The sequence below is a fragment of the Grammomys surdaster genome, unplaced genomic scaffold (genome assembly GCF_004785775.1).
Source record: "Grammomys surdaster isolate TR1022 unplaced genomic scaffold, NIH_TR_1.0 233, whole genome shotgun sequence".
NCBI lineage: Eukaryota > Metazoa > Chordata > Mammalia > Rodentia > Muridae > Grammomys > Grammomys surdaster.
The window spans coordinates 7,865,856-7,888,332 of record NW_021604678.1 but is presented as its reverse complement, the minus strand read 5'-3'; the positions used below and the strand labels follow the sequence as shown (position 1 = coordinate 7,888,332).

The 22,477-nt window shown below is 42.0% G+C and overlaps 1 protein-coding gene across 1 annotated transcript in view; it reads left to right on the top strand.

The window, feature by feature from the left end:
* Fras1 (Fraser extracellular matrix complex subunit 1) overlaps positions 1 to 22,477 on the top strand; it is a gene marked incomplete at its 5' end in the record, with an annotated part of 247,779 nt that overhangs the window by 191,015 nt on the left and 34,287 nt on the right. Inside the window, 9 exons of the mRNA XM_028773698.1 lie at positions 2,595 to 2,708; positions 4,705 to 4,855; positions 6,334 to 6,493; positions 8,140 to 8,308; positions 10,412 to 10,658; positions 11,880 to 12,224; positions 14,078 to 14,238; positions 15,348 to 15,495; positions 20,207 to 20,412. Coding sequence (XP_028629531.1) covers positions 2,595 to 2,708; positions 4,705 to 4,855; positions 6,334 to 6,493; positions 8,140 to 8,308; positions 10,412 to 10,658; positions 11,880 to 12,224; positions 14,078 to 14,238; positions 15,348 to 15,495; positions 20,207 to 20,412 — 1,701 coding nt within the window. The remainder of the gene's footprint in view (positions 1 to 2,594; positions 2,709 to 4,704; positions 4,856 to 6,333; positions 6,494 to 8,139; positions 8,309 to 10,411; positions 10,659 to 11,879; positions 12,225 to 14,077; positions 14,239 to 15,347; positions 15,496 to 20,206; positions 20,413 to 22,477) is intronic.

Genomic DNA, 22,477 nt, shown 5'->3' with positions numbered 1-22,477 from the left:
CTCCCTCCCTCCCTCCCTCCCTCTCTCTGTCTCTCTCTCTCTTTCTCTGTGTGTGTGTGTGTCTGTGTGTGTCTGTGTGTGTCTGTGTCTGTGTTTGCTAAGACTCCTCCTCATTCATACCTGAGTCACTGAGAGTCTCCTGGCCTCAGAGTTTAAGCCCTGGCTCTGCCACTTGGCTGAGTGTCTTTGTAAGTCATGTTCCTTTGAGAGCTTCAGCTTCCCTATCTGTAAAATTTACATAGTATCTCTTCTTTTAAGTTGAGGAGGTCCTCTACCCCGAGGCAGACCCACAGAAACATCTGAGAACCCCTACGTTCATTCATCTTCATCACTACCATTTTAGGATCAGCCTGTATATTCTGTAAGATGCCTTGTTCTTGAGGCTGAGCAACTTCCCAGGTTTTCTCCCTCCAAGATTGAGGGAAGAGGATCGGGGGCTGGGGGCATGATTTAGTTTGAAAGCATTTGCCGCGTGGTTATGAGGATCTGCATTCAGTCTCCAGCACCAATGTGAAAAGCTTAGCCTGGTAGCATGTACTTACAATCCCAGACTGGGGGACAGACAGGCTCATCTCTGGAGCCAGCCTATTCTAATTAGCAATCCCCAAGTTAGCTACCGAGGAACAAGACCTGAGGTTGACTTCTGGCTCTGCACACACACACACACACACACACACACACACACACACACATACACACAAATGACGTGTGTACCAACTCCTTATCCACTGCCTGGTGCACCATTTGCTCAGAACTTTGTTCATTAACAGAATTCACCATTCCATAAACTCCCCCTAAAGTAACTGCATCTCTGGTGGAGGGTAGGCTGGGACACCCCAACGCCTCACACACCTATGTCTGGCTCCACAGAAGCAGTGTTGAAAACAGTGTGCTCACAGCCTGCTGTTCCTCCGGGACAGAGAAAGGGTCTTTCTCACTCCTGGAGAGTTCCTGTCCTTCACTGTTGGTAGATGATTACACTCCTGGAAAGGATATCATCCTGTGTCCTTAGACACATGGAAGGTCATCCTGGGCTACTCATCACATCTGCAGTGGGTTTGGGGAGTTCTCTGCCTAGTGTGCATCTGCTCTGTCTGTTTGATGGCATCGCCAGGCAGGCTATCACTTTGTCCTTTCTCACGGTAGCTGCTTCTGATTGGCTTGACTTTCAAAGGAGAAACATAAATCAAATATATCAGCAATGGCTACCTTTTTAAAAACATAATGGTCAGACCAAGCCCTCTGAAGAACCACATCATTTTAAGAAATGGAAATTGTGTAGAAGGTGGGTGTTGGGAGACTGAAAAGCTAGCTGCTCACTGCCCTGTGTTGCAGCTGATACACACTCAGAGCCTGCCTGGATGCATGTATACTGTCTATAGACTGGTCTCACTTTCTCTGGGGATAAAATTAAAGTGTAAATTCCCTTCCACCATTCATTCCCATAAATGCCTTTGTTCTTGATTTCTTCTGCCTCTTACCCACAGAGAGCACTGTCCTTAAAACAAACAAGAACAAAACCAGGGAAAGAAAAGGGAAGGAAAAAGCCTGGCCTTTAAGGCTTCTCTCCTTGTCTGAGCTGACCCCACCTGGAGCCTTCAGCATTGACATTTTAATGACGCTGTTTGCCAGCCTCTCATGACAACTTTAACACAAGATACTGAGAGAAAAAGTATTTGTGTATTGTTTCATCTTAGGCAAGGGTTTTATTTTTTTGTAATTAATTTTTAAAATCAGTGTACAGGGTGATTGGTTTCCAGCATTTTCATATGTGTGTTCCTTTGCACTGTGTTCTTTTTCATACTCCCCTCTGGCCTGCTTGGCTTCCTCTCTTGGAGGTCCCTTCTTCCCCAAAGGTACTGCCTTCTGCTTTCATGTGACTGACATGTATCCCAGCATCCCCTCTCAATGCCCCTCCGTTTAGACCTATTCCACTCCTCTCATGGTCCCCTTTCTACTTCCCTGTCATTTACATAATTTAAAATATAGAACATTACATGTGAGAAAACAATATTGTTATAAATCTAACCATCTTGTCATCCACTAAAGAAAACCTAGGTGTACCCAAGGTACAATGGGATATTTTGGTAGTCCTAACTAGCAGGGGATTGAGGCAGGAGGATTACTTGAGCTCAGAAATCAAGGCCAACCTGATAAATGTTGCCTGACGCCATATTAACACATGCGCATATACACATGCACACAAGCACACACACACAACATGCGTGGACTCATACACATGAGCCAACACATATTTACTCACAAAGGCATGCATTCACACATATACACAAAGGCATACACTCACACAAATGTACACACACATAAAAACACACATGCACACATGTAAAAAAAAGCCAATGTTTATAGCAGACGAGGTTGAGCGGAGACTCCCTTGCTTTTTTTAATCTGTGTCCATGTCAGATTCACCTTGTCAGTCACCACTCTCCCTGAGATCTAATGCCAGTTGTGATAAGAAGTGAAAGCTAGTTTCACTTTTGTCTCTGATGTGTGCACAGAGTTTGGGAATTGCAACATCTAGGAACAGTGTATGCGAAAATCCAGTGTTAAGGACGAGTGTTCTCTCCCCACTTCAGATCATGACGGCAGCCCCTCAGCAGTTCCATGTGGACATCCTCCCGGTGGATGATGGTACCCCTAGAATTGTTACCAACCTGGGGCTCCAATGGCTGGAATATATGGATGGCAAGGTATGTCATATCCCATCTGTCATATCCTCTTTTCAATGCTCTGGGTAGGCTAAGTCCGAATCATGAAGCTACTTAGGAACAGAATAGGAGCTCACCCACCATTCTCGTGAGCTGGCTTTCCTAAGGCAGGTGGACCCAAAAATTTGGTTAGGATTCTCCACTTATTAAATTATTAGGATCAGTTAGCTTTTTATATTAATATAACCCTACAACCCTACAAAAAGATTCCCTAAATAGAGAAGGTCAAATAAGAGAGTCATTTCTTATTTTTATACCACATGTGATGTGAAAGTGTTGGGCCAGGAGCTGGCTCTTCACTGTGCTGGTGCCTCCCATCGCCGAGTGGCTGTTGTCGAGTGCCTGTTGTTGAGTACACAGAGAGATTTCTTCAGAAATGCGTCAGTATCCCACCTAAAAAGAAAGGCTAAAACAGAAGTCCAGGGAGAGATACTTCATCTTCAGTAAGAGACACAGAAATTCAATGCGTCATATGCTTATATTCTGTTGGCAAGAAATTGGTCAGATGAGCACAGAGGTTTCACTGGAAGCTGGGAAATGGTGTCTCAAGCTGGGCAAGCAGGGGCTCAGCTAAAACTGCCAGTTTCTAGAAGGGGAGAGTGGACTTTAAGGAACATTAAATGCTTGTCCTAGATAAGAAAGGAGTAGACATCTTTGTAGGCAATCTTCCTCAGAGGACTCCTACTTCAGAGAACTCCTAGTTCCCAATGGATCATTTTAAGGTACATCTCATCATTTTGAAGTGGTAGCAAATCAGCACTAAACCTGCATCTGCATCAACACATGTACATTTCTTCCTTCCAGTTTAGAACATTGACCAGTGATATTCTCCGTGTACTGTGGCTTGTCATCCTCACGGAGCTGATTAGATGACTGTGGGTTTAGCTATTGAACTGTTGGGTTTCTCAAAATAAATATGATGGGTTGGATAAATGGCTCAGTCAATAAAGCATTTCCCACACAGGCATGAAGATGTAAGTTCAGAGCCCCAGCTCCCATGAGAAAAGTTAGGCACACTGATCCATGCATATATACCCTCCGTGCTAGAAGCATAGGGGTGAGCAGATCCCTGGAGCTCACTGGAAAGCCAACCTAACATGACTGGGTCAGTTTCAGCAAGAGATTCTGTGCCAAAAATCAAAATGAGAAGCAACCAATGAAGACACTCCACACGGATCTCTGGCCTCTGCATGCATACACATACCCATGCAGCCTCGTGCGCACACACGCTCACCACATGTAAATTCTTCTTACATACTGTTTTATTTTTTTGTCAATATTCAGTCATTATTTTCTCCTCATCATTAGGTCTATTTCCTATCCTTTCTCTATCCCAATAACAGTTATTCATGTTTCCGATGGCCAAATGTAGCAGTACATCATTAGATAGAGTACCAAGCATTTTAGAGACTGATGCAGGAGGATTCCAGTTAGAGGCTAGCCTACGTTACACAATAAGATGCTGTCTCAATAAATAAGTGCATAGTAAAGTCACCAATGACTTCTAGCATCCTGCCCTTCCCTGGTTAAGCCCACTAATGTAGAGTATGGCTTGCCAGTCTTTCTTTCCATGAGTTTCTCACCTTGCTCTATGTTGACTGAATGAGAGAGTACAGCATATCCCAATCACCTTCAGGATTTTCAGTGACTCTCCTAAGGTATAAGGCTTAACCATTTTCTCTGTATTATATCATTCCTCCCGAGTTCCAATCCTCTTTCAAAGCCAAACTGAAATCCCCTGCTTATTTTCACATAAACCCTTGCCCCATTGACCTTGCGCGAGCTTTTCTTTGTGAAAACTTCCAGGGCAGAGGCTGGTGTAGTTTCTGTCCTCAGGTCTCTCCCATCCTAACAGACTTTTCTGTGCAGCAAATGCTCTCTGTAAATTATTGTGGAACTGAATTAAATCTGAGTCAGAGGGTCTTGCTCCAGCTTAATTCCCACCTCAGGAATTAAATTTAATGGGTTTCTATTCCAGGCAACCAACCTGATCACCAAGAAGGAACTGCTGACCATGGATCCAGACACCGAGGACGCACAGCTTATCTATGAGGTCACTGCAGGCCCCATGCATGGCTACCTGGAGAACAAGCTGCAGCCAGGCAGAGTGGCAGCCACCTTCACCCAGGGTGTGTTCTTAGGAACCTAGAAAGGAGAGGCATATTCAAATGATTCTCTCCCATATTTTAGCCATGGTCACTTCCTGCTACTTTTTTCAAATGGATCATCTAGTGTCTAACTATCCAACTTGCACATTTTACTCTTTCTGAATTTCTTCTGGTCACTCTAAACCAGAGAAATCCATCCTCACCGTGCCTCCTGCTCTTGGATTAATCTAGATTTTTTTTTTTTGGAAAGGTTATGTGGGATGGCTTAAAGTTTTCTTTTTTTTTAAATATAATTTGTTTGTTTATTTGTTTGTTTAATGTGCATTGGTGTTTTTTCTGCAAGTATGTCTATTTGAGGGTGTGGAATCCTAGAGTTTACAGACAGCTGTGAGTTGTTGTGTGGTTGCTGGGAATTGAGCCCTCGTCCTCTGGAAGAGCAGCCAGTGTTCTTACCTGCTTAGCCGTCTCTCGAGCTCCACTTGGTTTTCTTTTAAGGCAAACAACGAAATGGCTGCCAGACTGAAAGATTTGTGATCTTAGGAAATTTGCTGTTTTATTCTCTATGGGTGATGACATTACTTTTTAAAAATCTCTAGCCAAGGAGTTAAAGGTCTTGTGTGTGTAAGCTGCTCCGTAGAAATATTTTCCTTTTTGAATAACACAGAGCAGATAGTTTTGTAGTTTGATATAAGCTTGTCGCTCCTCTCCTTTGGGGGCAGGTCTGATTGGGTAGTGATGCAACACTGCTCCCTAAGACCCACGTTCTGCATTCCCTTCCCAGCCCATTCTCAATCATGTAGAGCTGTGTCTCAGCTACGCGTTATTGCTGTCAGCACCAGCTTTTCTTATCAGCACATATCCTCCAAAGTACCTTTATTTTTGGCAAGACTTTATTTATTTATTTATTTATTTATTTATTTATTGTATATGAGCAGTCTATTTGCATGTACACCTGCATACCAGGAGAGGACATCAGATCCCATTACAGATGGTTGTGAGCCACCATGTGGTTGCTGGGAATTGAACTGGGGACCTCTGGAAGAGCAGCCAGTTCTTTTAACTGCTAAGCTATGTTTCCAGCTTAGCCCCCACCCCAAAGCACCTTCTTTAGAAGGCATTTAGGCTGGTTTGAGCCTATCTACATAGAAGATGAGGTCAAAATCTTGTCTCTGTCAGCTTTCAGTGCCTTTGCTTTTCAATGCTCTGCAGACACACTCACATGCTGGGGTGCCTCATGTCAGACCCTAAAAGTCTCCTTTTACAAGAGCATAAAGAGGAATTCTGAGTATAAAGATGGGAATTTTTTCTTGCAATTGCAAGATGTTTCTTTATAACTAGTAAGAATCATCTTAAGACTACTATAATTTTTATTCTTTTGAAAATGAGTTCCTATAGCCAATTAGAAGTCTAGACTCGCTATGTTAGTCTGAGAAATATGAGAGTGTCTTACACCTTCACACTAATTGACAGAGGATTCTGGGACTCTATTATTCTCACAGAGCATGTGAACTTGGGGTTGATTCGTTATGTGTTGCATGAGGAGAAGATCCAGAAAGTGATGGATAGTTTTCAGTTCCTGGTGAAGGACAGTAAACCCAATGTGGTCAGCGACAACATCTTCCATGTCCAGTGGTCTCTCATCAGCTTTAAATATACCAGGTACAATTTGTATTGCATACTATATGTTGAGAAATAAGCAAGGAGAGGAAATTCGGGTGAAACACTTTAGAAGGCAGATTCCGTCAACCATTACTGTTGAAGATAATGTAGTAATGGTGGTGGTGATGATAACAGCGATTTAAACAATTGCATGAAATATTGATTGGATAAAATAATCTATATACAAGGTGTTATGTTCTCAACCGAATTCATCTTATTTGCTTGCAGCTGTGCAGTTATGAGATTCTCGTCTAGTCCCTACAGTAGTAAAGCAGTCAGAACAGGTAGAGGCAGAGCTCCTTGCCCTGAGTCATGTAGCTAGCAAGCCATAAGAAGACATCTGAATTTTAACCATTCTTCTTCAGTGCTTCCATTGAATACTTTTGCTTCCATCTCCAAATTGCAGAAGATAATCTAGTATAATTTATAGGAAAAGTAGAAAATAGACCTTCAGGTTGTGTTTTCAAGACTGCTTTGATTTGTGTCAAACTATACATCATGTATGTGGGCTCTTTAAGATATTTTCCTCATCTACTGGAGAGTTATAGAGAACCAGGAGTTCTAATTTGTTAAAGGTGATACAGGCATGGTCCTGGTTTCTCTAAGTTAAACTATAACATGGGTTATTATTTTAGATTAAACACTTTTTAAATCAGCATTTCAGAGATTCACTTTTCTAAAACATCTCTGACAGTTCTAGTGTGGGTAGGACTAATAAACTTGCTTCCACGACCCCTAAATACAACTTCCCTATCTTAGCCATACTCATAATAACTAGAATCACCCCATAAAATACATGTTTTGAGATTTGCTTTTAATTGCCTCTTGATTATATCACCTCCAAACATTACATAAATTGAGCAGGAGGATCCCTTTTGTTGGCAGACCTCTAATGCGTCATGAACTGAATGGCAGTCACTAGCAATGGAGGTCACTCTTTCAAAGGCATTTTGCTTAAATCACTCAAATCAATGAGACACACAGCAGACTGAACAGCCTGTTCTCATTGGCTGTTTTGAAGCCCAGTTCATGGCTGTTTTTCTATGGCTTTTCCAAATCTACTCATTATACATTAAGATCGTAAGAAGTAGCCTCTTGATACATCCAGAACAAATCTCCCTTTTAGGTTAGGCTGAAGCCCCTGCCTAAACTCATACATCATAAAATTCTACGAACCTTTGTTTCTCAGACTAAAGCTCACAATCCACTCTGGATCAACTGTACGTATCTTACAGATCTGGCTCAGTGGTTTCCTACCCAAGCTAAATCACTAACAACACTCCCTACAACTTCATCCTGAAGACATCCCAGGCCTCTTCTTATGTCACTGTGTTCTTTGGAGAGGTTGTCTGTCACCACTCCATGTTCTGAGTTCTGAAGTTTGTAGCTCCTGTGTAATGTTTTGGGAGACTAGTCTCCTCCATAGTGAATAGATGGCATGCTTTAACCCCAGTATCCTTGTTCATGGAGGCTGTGACTGGGTAGTAAGCATGTTCTGTCAATTCACATAACCTTTTGAATGCACTAAACTCTGCCCTCTGAAGTGCCTGCCTCCTGTGACTGAACAGCAGAGATAAGCACTGAGCAAGTGGTCTCTGCATAGCCCTAAGACAGATTTCCAGAGCCTGACTTTTGTGTGTCTCTAGCTATAACGTCAGTGAGAAGGCAGGGTCTGTCAGTGTCACGGTCCAGAGGACTGGAAACCTGAACCAGTACGCCATCGTCCTGTGCCGCACGGAACAAGGCACAGCTAGCTCCAGCTCCAGGGTCAGCTCTCATCCCGGACAGCAGGACTTCATGGAGTATGCTGGCCAGGTAGGTATGGAAGGACCACTTGTTTCTCAGCATGGCCGCAGGCTATGGTGATGCTCTCTCCCTATGCATGTCCCTGTCCGTCAGCATCCTTCTCAAGAAACTGCCCTGTATTCCCTTCCCATAGTTCTTTGTTCTTTAGTCTGGCTAACCTGCATGGAAGTGTCTGCCTGGGTGTAAATTGTCATCTGGCTTCTAGGTGTTTACATTTTGCTTCATGACAAGACCTCAGCAAGGTATCATGTCCTCAGTTCTTGGTGTCCTCGCCCTTCTTCTCCCTTCTCTCTGCTTGGAGGTGGGAAGACAGGACATAAGCAAACCAGTTGGGAGGTTCTTGGGATAGAATAGGTGAGAGGTGACCAGAGGGGGGATTCAAACAGCAAAGTTTACAGGAGTGGGCGGAGATTGGAGACAGGGGCAGAGGCAGACATGGATGATGCCACCCCTCGATATGAGAAGATGGGCAGGGAGAGCAAGCTTGCTGAAGTTTAGTGCTGGGATTTTTGTCTTGGCCGTGTTGAATGTGAAGTGTCTTAAGCCTGAGCTACAGGAAAATTTCCAAGTCACCTCTTTTACCTCCAGGGTGGTATTGAGAAAGAAAGAGGGTAATGGGGAGGAAGTGAGGAGATCGGGGGTCCAAGTCAATGATAGAATGCACACTTAGTGGATAAGTAACATCTTTTCTCCTATAGGAAACAGTGCTTGCATTTAATGGGTGTTTTGTTCATCGTTTTTCAAGTCAATTTCATTTTACAAATTAAACATCTGTAAAGCACAGTGGGCTTTGTCCTTTCATAGAGTTCAGGAATCAGCTAGACTAAGTAAAAGCCTTTTATGTCCAATAGAGATATAGAAAAGACCAAAGAAGATAAAGAGTCTTCAGAAACGGGATGTTGCATTTTCCAAGAAAAGACAAAGGGCTGTCAGTGTCTTCCAGATCTTAAGCAGAAATCTAATGAGTACTTTGCTTTCTTGGGGGCATTTTGAGATATGGAGATTAGCAAAAGCTCAATTTGGTCAGTTGATTAGGTATGCACTAATAATCCTGCCTGACTTAAATTCTTTGTTTTTCAGGTCTGGGCTTCTTAGAGGCTTCTGACTAGTTCTTATATATATTTAACTACCTAAGTTTATACAAACAACAGGCCAGATCCATTTCCCATCCCTCCAATTTGGACAAGTACCTATCTCTCTTTACTACCTGAACAGTTTATCCTCATTTTATTCATCTCCCCTCCTCTACCTCTATCTTTTCTCCTCCCTTCTCTTCTTCATTCATTCATTTACTCATTCATTTTTTGACAAGGATATAACCAGGACAATTCTCATTGCATTTACAGTTATGTGCACACAAAATAACTTCTCTGTATTGTACCTGCTAAATTCATTCTTATTATATTTCTAGTCCATTTTATAGCAAAAGGTTTAGCCAAGTATAAAGTTAAATTAGCCTAGTGTGTTATGTGACATTTTATGAACTCAAACTCAATTATTTAGTGCAACATGATTCTCCTGTTAATTTTTAATTATTTGCATAATATAGGCATGGCAGTGATGATATATCTGTGCTGTGCAGTCCTTTAAAATATCTTAGCACTTTCGTGATAGAGTTTTCTTTAGTCTTCCTAATAATAGTAGAGAACTTTTATTATGAATCGATTAAGTACCTGATGCTCATAAATTTTTATAAACTTACCTACTTGGGAGGTAATTGACACCTGAAACTCAAATCTGCGTACTCCAAAATTGGAGATTTTTCTGGTTAAACTTGCCCCCCAATTATAAAGAGCACTGAGAAACCAAATGACAATTGTTAATAAAAAGAACACAAATCTTACCCACCTTACTAGTCGCCAGATGTAGGATAGCTCTTCGCCCTTCACGTTCTTCTACAGTAAATTAGCCTCCGAAGCACACGAAGAACAGAGAGAGATGTCTGAGCGCTGCAGGCAGAACAGCAGGAGTTAGGGATGGAGGAACTCAAAGACACCTTGCAGCTCTTCGCCAGCTCTAATTGGGTGTTCTTCTCTCACAATCTCCCGAGGAACTGACCAGGGGATGCTGAGGAGACACACAGTTTAACTCCTTTTGCTTTTTTTGTGACAGGTGCAGTTTGATGAACGAGAGGACACAAAGTCCTGCACCATCGTCATCAATGATGATGATGTATTTGAGAATATTGAAAGTTTCACCGTGGAGCTCAGCATGCCAGCCTATGCCCTGCTGGGAGAGTTCACCCAGGCAAAGGTCATTATCAATGACACCGAGGATGAGCCCACGTTAGAGTTTGATAAGAAGACCTACAGGGTCAACGAGAGCACTGGGTTTCTGTTTGCTCCCATCAAAAGACAAGGTCTGTTGTTGCCGTGGGTGACAAGGAGCTATGGTAATAACTAACATCCATTGAGCCTCTTCTGTGTGCCAAGTGCTCAGGCTTCATATTGATTCTTTTGTACACTTTTTAATATATTAACCCACTGAATCCCAAACAGCTGTAATGATGAGTTGCCACCTGAATGAGGCCTTATCTGAAGGCCTCTCTTCTCAGTGCATGTAGTTAGAGCTCCATTTATTCTTCAAGTTGAAATGCAGACTAGTTAGATCTAGCCGTACAAATTATTCATTAACTCAGTCTTTTTAATCAATCACCCATTCCATAAATTATTTACCAACTGTGATCAAGGAAAGAAGTTGTACAAATCTCAGGTTTTGGAGGGAAGAACATATCCTTAAAGATTTCCCTATCTGGATGTTAAGTATAATGTTCAGATGAAAAAGAGTTTTCCGTTGGGAAATAAAGGGCAATATTTGAAGGCTGGACGTTTAATATAAAGATTTGATGGGTTTATGACTGTGTAGTATGTGCAACTTTAAAATGCGTAGGGATGAAATCCCTTCAAGCCCATCTGAATGTAAATGATAGTGTCTGTTTTCGATATTGAATCTGCTGACAGGGTATTAGTGAAATAAATACTTTGAAGAGCACAAAACCTTAGTAAATACCACTTGGAAGATAGGCAAGCCCCAATGATTGCTGAGCCACCACTCCAGGCCTATAGCAGGTTGTCACCAAGGGCTGCGGCAGCACTAATGAACACAGTCGTCTGTATTTTTATATTGTTTCGTATTGCTTCATCTTTCCTGTTTTGAACAAGCTTGTGTCTCTCAGGGAATTAAAGTGAAGAAGTTTCTTCAGGAAGGCAGTGAACTGAACTCATCACACTAATGTCAGGACACAATTACTTTGCTACTTAAAATACCAAAATATGCCTCTTATCTTTCCACCCGCTGTCGTCCTAGGTGGTGGGCAATGAGTCTTGTGAATTAACAGAGCACAAAATCTACAAAATAGGAAATCCATTTTAAGTTATTTGGGGGAAGTATCTGGGGTATATTAAATCCTCAAGCGGTTTATACTCTGGGCTTAATAGAAACTGCAGTTCAGGAAGGTTGCCTGTCAGAGTTGGAGCAGAAATGGTGATGGAAATAGTCAGAGGGGAAACTCATTAAGTTACTAGAGACCTTAACATCTGAGAAGCACTCATTCACATGCTTTGCCTTTCTCACACTGCAGGAGACTCGAGCAGCACCGTGTCTGCCGTTTGCTATACAGTTCCTAAGTCAGCCATGGGAAGTAGCCTCTATGCTCTGGAATCAGGATCTGACTTTAAGTCCAGAGGGAGGTCTGCTGAGAGTCGTGTGATATTCGGACCCGGTGTCACCGTGTCCACATGTGATGTCATGGTCATTGATGACAGCGAGTATGAGGAGGAAGAAGAGTTTGAGATAGCCCTGGCTGATGCTTCTGACAATGCCCGAATTGGAAGGGTGGCAGTGGCCAAGGTCCTCATTAGTGGTCCCAATGATGCCTCAACTGTCTCCCTGGGCAACACAGCTTTTACCATCAATGAGGATGCAGGTAATGGAAAAGAGTCTCTGTGGGTTTCTATGAACCATATCCTGATCCTTCATCGCAGGTTCCTTCTTATGTTTGACAATGTCCTTAAGACATGGAGAATGTCATTTCTTAGTGACAATACTGTTGGGCTTGAGTGTTATATGTTGCCAGGCATCGAGATCAACAGTGAGAGGTAGTGAAAGTAGAGAATTCTGTCCACTTTGCTTGCTCTGATTGTCAATGGCAGAGAAACAAACTGCCTTGGAGCTTCATGGTCTGACTGTGGTCCAGAGGATGTGATGGTGCTAAGCATTTTGGCTTGTGCAGTAAAGTGAGTCATTGAGGATGCAGATTGTTATTGAGTATACTGTTAGCCACTGAAACAACACCCAAGTTTCAGTGTCTTAGCATAATGGAGCGTTTTCATTAGTATGTTAGCTCCATGGAGTGAGTGGTAAGTCTCTTCTCTGTGTTGTTTTAGAGCCTAGGCCCCTTCTTTCTTGTGGCCCTTAAGGGTCTCAAAGTTTGTCATGTGCTTCTGGCAGAGGGAGATAGTAACTGTACTGAAAGTCTTTTACCTCTTTGATTCGATTCTGAAGTATATTGGGAACTAACACTTTTTAAAGATTAAGTGTGTGTGTGTGTGTGTGTGTGTATGTATGTGTTTGTGTAAGGTATGCAGGTCCCTCAGAAGCCAGAGATGACATACAATTCTCTGTGAAAGCAGTAAGCCCTCTTAACCACTGAGCCATCTTTCCAGTTCCCAGAACTAATTTATTTTTCACACACACTGAATGCCAAGCACGACACCATGTATGCTCTGAGCATTCTTACTAATGTTCAGTCGATCAGCTAACATTACATAGACAAGCACGTTGAGACCCAGAGAAGTTAAACAAATTATCGGAGTTTATTCAACTTGAGGCTGGAGATGCGACCCAATGTTTGAGAACACTCCTGCTTTTAAAGACAAGCCAGGTTTGCTTCCAAGCATTCACATGGCAGCTCCTGATCCAAGGGCTCCAGCATCCTCTTCTGGCCTTCATGGACAGCTGCCATGCATGTGGTACACATCTATACATGTGGACCAAACATTCATACAGTTAAAATGAAAACGTCTCTAAAAAAAGCTTCATGTAAGCAAAACTAAAGCTTGTACAGTGAGCACAGTCACAGAGCCTGGATCAGAACTTTGTTTTTCTACTCTATCATGTTACCTTTACTGTGCACCAAGGGCCCTGATATTGATATGTGGTACCTCACATATCAATAGGAGAATATGGTGTCTGATGGGGTTCGCAAGTCAACTTTTCTCTGTGGCTGTGAAAAGAATTAAATATCTTTAAGATGCTACAAGTATAGTGTCATTGTGGCCCAACAGAGGAAGTTTATTCCTAGGATAATAAGCCTGTATGGTTTAAGTAATGATGTGTGCACTGCTAGATAAAATAAGAAAATCAACCCAGTTAAAACAATCCATTAAGAACACGCAGCCCCAGGCCTGTGGGTCCCCAAGCTCGTTACTGACTTTCCCAGCTGACGCTCTCATCTCAGGGATTTTCCTCCTTAAATAGGTTTGAGATGTTTCTTGGTGGCAAGTCTTCCCTCTCGTGCTCTCCCCAAGGACTGTTTTTCCAGTGCCACCCGGTTGAGACCCTCCTCTGAGTCTCCTCTTGACCTTAGAGTCAGTCAAAGGGAGCATTGTCACCTTTCAGCCCTGTTCAGAGTTGGAAGAGGAGCATCAAAAGGTTGGATTAGACAAACTACGCAGAAGAGCTGCCACTGTGGTTCTGGGGGGAGAAGAGTGCCCTGAGATGCCTTCTGATGTTTTGGCTCAAGTTTGAACATGAAATGTGTCTATTACTGTAATTCAGGCACAGTGAAGATTCCAGTTATCCGCCACGGCACCGACCTTTCTACCTTCACATCTGTCTGGTGTGCCACACGGCCCTCGGACCCAGCATCTGCCACTCCAGGAGTTGACTATGTCCCCAGCTCAAGGAAGGTGGAATTTGGGCCTGGTATCACTGAACAGGTGAGTCCACAGCAGCCAAAACACCTCTAAGTCCAATGACCCATGGTTGCTAGTACAGTTTCTTCTTCTTTTCTTTTTTGCAATTGAAAACAGATTCTTCTCTCATACAATATATCCCGACCTCAGTTTCCCCTCCCTCCATTCCTCCCAGCTCCTCTAAAAGAGGCGGCCTTTGAGAGAAAACAAGTAAGCAGGACAAAACAAGAGAAGAGAAGACAAGATAAAAGCCCTCACTGCCAAGACTGACTTGGCAACCCAACAGCAGAGGCAGAATCTCAAGAGCAGGCAAAAGAGTTAGACACACCCATGCCCACAGTTAGGAGTCCCACAAAAACACCAAGCCAACAGCCACACCATATATGCGTTGGTGATGCAGACCCACCCAGGCCCTGTGCTTGCTGCTTCCATTTCTGTGAGCCCACATGTGCCCTGCTTGGTTGATTCAGTGGGCTGTGTTTTCCTATTGTCCTTATCCCCTCCTCCCCACACACCTATAGTCTTTCTGGCCCCTCTTTTGTGAGATTCCCAAGAGGAGAAACCCTATGGAGACATCCAATTGAGACTCCCTCTACATGATATCACTAGGGTAGTTTCTGCCTGTTTTCGGAGTCTCTTCAAAACATTAAAAACCCTTTACAACATTTTGGCCCTTACTTTCTTTAGAAATACAAATGAAAGCTGGCAAGATGGTCGTTCCCTCTGAGACTGATGGCCTGAGTTTGAGTCTCAGGACCCACATGAGGAAGGAAAGAAATATCATCTATATATTGTCCTTTGACCGTCACACTATTCACTCTTGTACACACACATGTGTGCACACACACAGACAGTCATAAACACACAGAGAAACAAACACACACAGATAAGCACACACACACACACACAAAGATGAGTAGAAATTCACAAAAGGATCCTCTCAATCTCTCCAAGTGATTTTTTACCATCAAATATCCTACAGTGCAAGTTTAGAATAGAATCTGTAAGAATATGCTAGTGAGATGATCCTGTTATGAATTAAAGACAAAAAAGGATTGCTTTACAACCACAAAGAAAGATGTCAATGGTGGGCACTGAGCCTTCTCTGAAGTTTGCTTCGATCTCTTTTCCAGTACTGCACTTTGACTATCTTGGATGACACACAATACCCAGTAATTGAAGGACTGGAGACATTCGTGGTTTTCCTCAGCTCAGCACAAGGAGCCGAACTGACCAAGCCCTCTCAGGCTGTCATTGCGATTAATGACACATTCCAGGATGGTAAGAGACTGGGAAAGTCTACTGCTGATTTCAAGTGTATTGCTATATTTTTCTTAACCTCCATGCATTTTACACTATATCCATTCATATTTTCTTTTGTGAAATATGTATGTATGTATATGCATGTACAAAGGCATGTGTGTGTACTTGCATAGACACGGTGGAGACAGCCACTCATGTTGTCCATACCTGCCAAGTGCAAGAGATGTGTAAACATTAGCCCTATACTCGAGAAGTTCAGTGTCTGTCTGCTATAGCAAGTTTTACAAAAGAGTCTTCAGGTATGATAGGATGTCAGCCATGGATAATAAAGGAAAGCCTGTTACAAATGGAGAGGTAAGTACACACTCATGTACAGTTGTGAAAGATGCATATTTGGGGAACTGCATTGCTAACTTCTGCTTTGAACAAGACAGCAGGTGAGTAGAGGCGTGGATGGGAAGTTACAATGAGTCAGGCAGGTCCTTTGGAGCCTCGTGTTCTGGCCAAAGAGCTTTGCAAGGGGGGCAGTGTATGCTTATGAGGAAAGGGCTGGTGCTAGTTGTCTTTAGGGAACTAATGTTAGCACGAGTGGGAACGGTTTGCACAAGTGAGCGGAAGCCATATATGACCAAATACACTGAGGTTCTGCACTGAGGACAGAACCTACATAAGGGAGGGCGAGCCAGGAAGCTGTTGCTCAAAAAGGAGGGAAGCAAATCAGAATTTCCAGAACATCTGAATATATGTGTGAGTCCAGAGGTTGGAGATCAAGTCATGGTTTCTACTTGAGCCAAGAGGAGTAGCAGCTGTGGCTGACCATAGAGTGGAGGTTGAAACATCCCCTAAAAGAGGAGGAAATAGGCCGCAGGATAATTTTTAGTGTTTTTATTCATCCTTAAATAATCAAATGTATAGTTGTGAAAACTAAAATAGCAAAAAGGCACACTATGAAAATTTAATCTTCCTTTTACCCCTACCTTCCAATCGTCTGGGCCCCCTCACTGAGAACAATCATTCTACCAAATTTTTCATGTTTGTTTCTCATGAGTAATATGTGTGTATGTGTGTGTGTTTATATGTGTACATATGTGTATTTACACACACACACACACATACACACACACCATTAGGGTATAATTACATAAATGAAGATTCTTACAAGCTCTGAAAACAAACAATGGTACACACACACAGCACACACACACACACACACACACACATCGCCATAATAAAGATGTTGTGAAGCCCCCATACCCTGTAGAATTTACTCATGCCCTTCAAAGGCAGCCTCTTCCATAAATGAAGCCCTAGCAACCGTGTAGCTGCTTTCTGTCTCTGAAGTTTTACTTTTCCAAGAATGTCATTTAGATGAATTCTGTCGTGGAGCACACAGTAGATTTTATTATATGTTCATTTATTCTTGACATGTCTGCGATTTATCATATGAACTGGTCAGACTCCGGTAACAAATACAGTCATTACACTCTGAAGAACACAGAAAGGTCTTTCAATTTTCCCACATATTTTATCAATAGGTGTTGGAGTTGCAGTCATAGGAATTTGATATACAAAACAATATGTCTCAGGTCGATTAGGAAGGCTACCACATTTATTTCATGTTGAAATTTATCTCTAAGAAAGGAATCCCCAAACTTACATTAGTGGTTGGTTGCAGTCAGCAATATTTTCTGATGTTAGTCGTCTCTCTTTCTTATGATCGATAATTTTTGCTGAGGCCATTCATTGTAAACACTTAAAGATCTTACATGTATTATATCTGACCTTCATAGTAACCATTCAAGTTGTGACACTGAGATTTGATTAGTTTGTGTAAGGTCATATGACGAGATAATGGAGCCAGAGTCCAAACTCTGTCTAACGCATTGGTCCTATCTTCCGGTTCCGTCTCCCACCCGACTGCCTTCTCCCATACAGCGTCAGCTGCCATCTGCCTGCCCACCCCTCACCAGGTAGCAATATCTGCTGTCACATAAGAACCTAATGAAATCCGCTCTTACCTTTCAGATGTAACTGCTCACTAGTCTGATGTAATCAACCTCAGGTACTTTCATCTTTCTCCACTGTGCCGAATTTAGGACCCCAAATAATCTAAGGAACCCATTTCAGAAGTTTTTCTTGTTTTTAATCTCCCTCTTCTGAAATTAGATTCTAAGTGCAAATGAGTATTACTGGTAGACAAAAAAGACCTTGTAGCCATTAACATCACTGGACTTTCATGTGTACAACTGAGTAGTATTTATTAACTCCAAAGAATCAGAGGTGGATTTCCGCTAACTCTCCACCTTAACCATTGCCTGAAAAGCATTGATACTTCATTAATTTTGTCAATGAGCAAGAAGAGGAACAGAATAATAGTATCTATGGAACACTTTATGCACTCACATGAATATTGTGCTCAGTATTGTATCCACTATAGAGTAACAGAGAACAGGTCCTATACTTTATTTCTGGATGCAAGACTTATACAAATAAATGTTGATTATGTACAACAAATGTGCTACCAGAGGCGCTCAACCATCAATGTGTTATACCCATTGTGAGCCCACCTGCCTTTGGGAAATAACCTCTTTTGTATCTGTGCATCCCATCTGTACAAAGAGGGCCCCTGTGATCCTGGAAGAGCCATCCTCATGGTCAGTGCTACATCTTCCCAGGACAGTGCTGGCCTGGAAAGCCATTGACTGACTGGCATCAATATGTATGAATCCTAAACTCAAAGCATGACCCACACCGCCAGCACCATGCACAGCCTGTACCCTGTTCACCTTGCAGTCTTGCATTGTCTCGACAACCTCCTGCTGACTAGGGCTTTCTGAAAGACAGGGCTTTTTTTTTTCTATGCAGGCAGTGAGAAATGTCCATCCCTCCAACCCCCCAAGAGAGTGAGAGTGAATGTCTTGTCAAAGATGGGGAAAGAAGAGTCTTTACAGCTCTAGAAGAATCTGGGGTCGTTGGGATGGGAAAACACTGCCAGGTCAGCCCTTACCTTTCTGATCTGACTTGAGGCAAGCCAGGCTAGCGACAAAACCCATCTGAAGCTTTGGACACATGCCAAGACAGGCACAGCTTCCTTATTTGTTTCCTTCTCCCTTGGCAACACATGTCCGATGGTCTTCCTGTGCCAAGCAACTTACACTAACGACAGGCCCCTAGGTTGTTATGATGCAGTTGCTAATTTTCACTTGGGAGTGGTATCTTTTGGGGAGGTGTCTTCTGTCTTTTTATGAGGTCATCACTAATAACCAGTAGGCTCAATTCTGACTATAGGATTGATTTGTCCCCATGGCACCCAACCCTTCTAAGACAGAGTCAGTTGAAGACAAACAGAACTTTCTAGGAATGGACTTGCAGACAGGTGACATGCCCCTGGCACCTCTTTCTTTTAAGTTTGGCAGGGCACATGCAGAAGGCATCCAAGAAGAGAGTAATGACAGCATTATGGTCACTTTCCTACAGCTCTGAACATGAAATGCACCTCAGGAGTCTTTGACATCTGACACCTCCTTGCATTGTGTTTGGAGAAATTAATAACCAGCGATCAGTTAAATGCTGGGCTTGGGGAAACATCTTAGTGTAGAACATCACAGTGGGCACTGAGGCAGCAGAGAGGGAAAAAAGGATTCCCATGAGTCTATGGGGCACATGTAAACCAAACTACATCCAACCTACCAAATTGGAGCAATTCCTGTGAACCTTGTGCTACACTGGATATCATGTCTATGTTCTGAAAGCCAGCCCTCTCAGCTATCCTGTGAGATACTCATAGTTTTGCTTTGCAAGTTTAAAATCCTAATTTTCAGAAAGTCTCAGTGATTCACCCTGTTGTCATACAGCCAGTATAGAAGGTCAAGTCTGTTTCCTCCACTTCCTTTGTTTCCAATCACCATCCATAGAGTTCATTCCTAAAGTCACATTAGGTCAGCACATTCACAGAACAGCTAATTCCATAGCACTGGCCACAGATCAGGCATCGTCATTGAAATGCACCCTATCCATATATTTTGTTTGGTCCAAATAGTTTCGACCTATATGGAATTTCTTTGTAGTATTTTATTTAATGTTGTCATTTTTTAATTTAGGAGAAAAATCTAGATCTCTGACTTAATCTTTTCTTTTTTAGTTTTTTGAGACAGGATTTCCTTGTGCAGTTCTGGCCATCCTGTAACTTGATCTATAGACCAGGCTGGCCTCGAACTCATAGATCCACCTGCCTCTGCCTTCCTAGTGCTGGGATCGAAGGTGTGCACCACCACCACCTGGATCTCTGGCTTAATTTTTATATAACATCTGACGACAACAACAACCTTTTCTTTACTAACATCTCTACTCTTCCCTGGTGTCTCCATGACCTCAGGACCTATGTGAGGGCCATACTTTGTCATCAACCTCGTTTTGTGTTTTTCCTTATTGTATCCATAGGAGGAAAGTGGCTATGTGTTGTAGTCAAGTCATTATCATATTCTCTTTGTGTGTGCTTCCTGTTGGTATTGGAGGTAGTAGCTGCATTCTGAAGCTGAGCAAAGATAGGTACAATGTCTAGGTCACTGGACTCACACTCATAGTAGCAACATATTGTGTCCTAGAAATAACAGCCATGCTTGAAAGTCCCTTAGCACTTGTGCTTTGGTACCCATGTGGCCTTCTTCTGTGGTTGCTGCATCTTCTCTCTCCCACTGACAAGGCCTTCATCTCTCCGTCTCTTGCCCAGTTCCCAGCATGCAGTTTTCCAAGGATTTACTTCTAGTGAAGGAAAAGGAGGGTGTCCTGCACGTTCCCATCATCCGGAGTGGGGACCTGAGCTATGAGTCCTCAGTGAGGTGTTACACTCAGAGCCACTCCGCTCAGGTCATGGAGGACTTTGAAGAAAGAAGAAATGCAGACTCTTCACGGATTACATTTCTGAAAGGGGAGAAGGTAAGTGGGCTCATGGTGGCTCAAAGATGAAATCTCCTCCTTGTAACCTTGATTTGTCCATGAAGTAAATTAAATATGGTCTAATTCTGGAAGTTCTTTTGCAAACTGATAAAATTACTGATAATAGAATCTGTTCCATTTGGCTATCATCTTTGTCTTTGCTTACACCCAAGCATACACATCATTGATTGAGCCAGGAAGCTTAGAGGGAACCCAGCAGAATCAAATGTAGACCCCCTTAGTCTGAAACCATAATAGAGAAACTTCCTCCAATGTTACCTAAACAGTGAAAGAGGGGTCTCTGTGATGAGAGTCTTTGTTCGTGAGTACTGTATATCCCAGCATAGGACCAAAGAGGTAGGCACTACACAGCCTCAAGCATTGTTTTGGCAGTGTGCATGAGTTGTCACTCATCCTTTAAAATTTAGTTAAAACCACTTTATTTTAGTGGCTCTCAATTCAAATCATCACATAAATGGTCTTGATAGGGAGAGCCTTTGCTCCCCCTCTAAAACTTCACAAGTGAGACCTGCATAAACCTGCACTGCTCTCAGCAGTCTGTCTTCTGTGTTCTCATGAACCTGCACTGCTCTCAGCACCGTCTTCTGTGTTCTCATGAACCTGCACTGCTCTCAGCACCATCTGTCTTCTGTGTTCTCATGATAATAGCTCATTCATCTATCAGTACTCCATGGCTTTTCTAGCCCCAAGTTTCAACGCCCTTCTGCATCCTCTCAAAACACACTGTTGGCAATGCTCTACTACCCTGGTACCAGTTTCTCTCTTACTTAGGATTTTCTTTTGCTGTGACGAAACCATGACTCAAACCAACTTTAACCACGTTTTTTGTTTTTACTTAATTATATTTGTTTTATTTGTGTTATAATAAATATCAATTTTCCATAATATAGTTGAATTTTACCAATTTAGAAATTACTATGATCCTATCTCCTGGCTGGAGAGATGGCTCAGCAGTTAAGAGCATTGGCTGTTGTTCCAGACGTTGTGGGTCAATTCCCAACACCCATATGGCAGCTCAAAACTATCTGTAACTCCTGTTCCAGTGAGAATTGGTCTGACTCTCTCACACAGACATAATACATGCAGGCCAAACACCAATGCACATAAAAAAATTTTTTTAAAAAAATTACGTTTTAAAGAAAGAAATTACTATGATAACATAGAAGTAAAAGCAAAGATATGTTCTACTATAATTTATATTAATACTACAGTTTAGTGGCTATAACTACATAGGGATATTTGTTAAGTCTCAATTTTCTATATAGGGACAATTTTCTCATATACCTTTGCATTTATGGGAGTGTACTAAAACAAAATACTTAACAATGCCTATATCTTTTGTCTGGATTTTTAAAATAACTTCTAAACCCCAGAAACATATTTTAAATGAGATCTCAAGTGGTTTTAGATTTCTTTTGTATGTATGACTTCAATTTAAAATGTTTATGATTATATGCCTCCTTTTTTGTCTTTTTAAAAAATTGACCATAATGTTCTTAGTTGAACAGAAGTATTTCATTTTGATGGAACCAAATCTATCAGTCTTGTCTTTTGGTTAATCCTTTGGCACTTAGTTAGCATCAGAAGACCTCGCCCAACTTCTTCTCTGCTCTTCTTCATGACAAGGAGTAAATAAATAGAGCCTTAGACATTCACGACTCACAAAGGCCAGTTCTAGATTTTCGAACTTTGTTAGTGGAAAGTTAGAACCTGAATCTAAGAACATAAATGCAATCTTTAGCTTTGAGTCTGAATGTCTGTATTTGGTTTCAGCTCAAAGAAGAAGAAAAAATTCACTGCCTACTCAAAAAATAGCTTTTCATTTAATAAAAGAAATCAAATAGACCATATGTTACCCACATGATAATCTATCATAATTCTTCAGAGCGTTCTGGAACCTTCATTTTCATTGGTTTATTAAACTTATGTCTTTAGAGCTGGCATTTACAAAAATGTCTTTTTAAAAAAGATTGAAAAGTCACTGCTAAATTCGTATATTCTATAATGAATTCGTATTGTAGGAAAGATGATGAAGGAAAAAAAG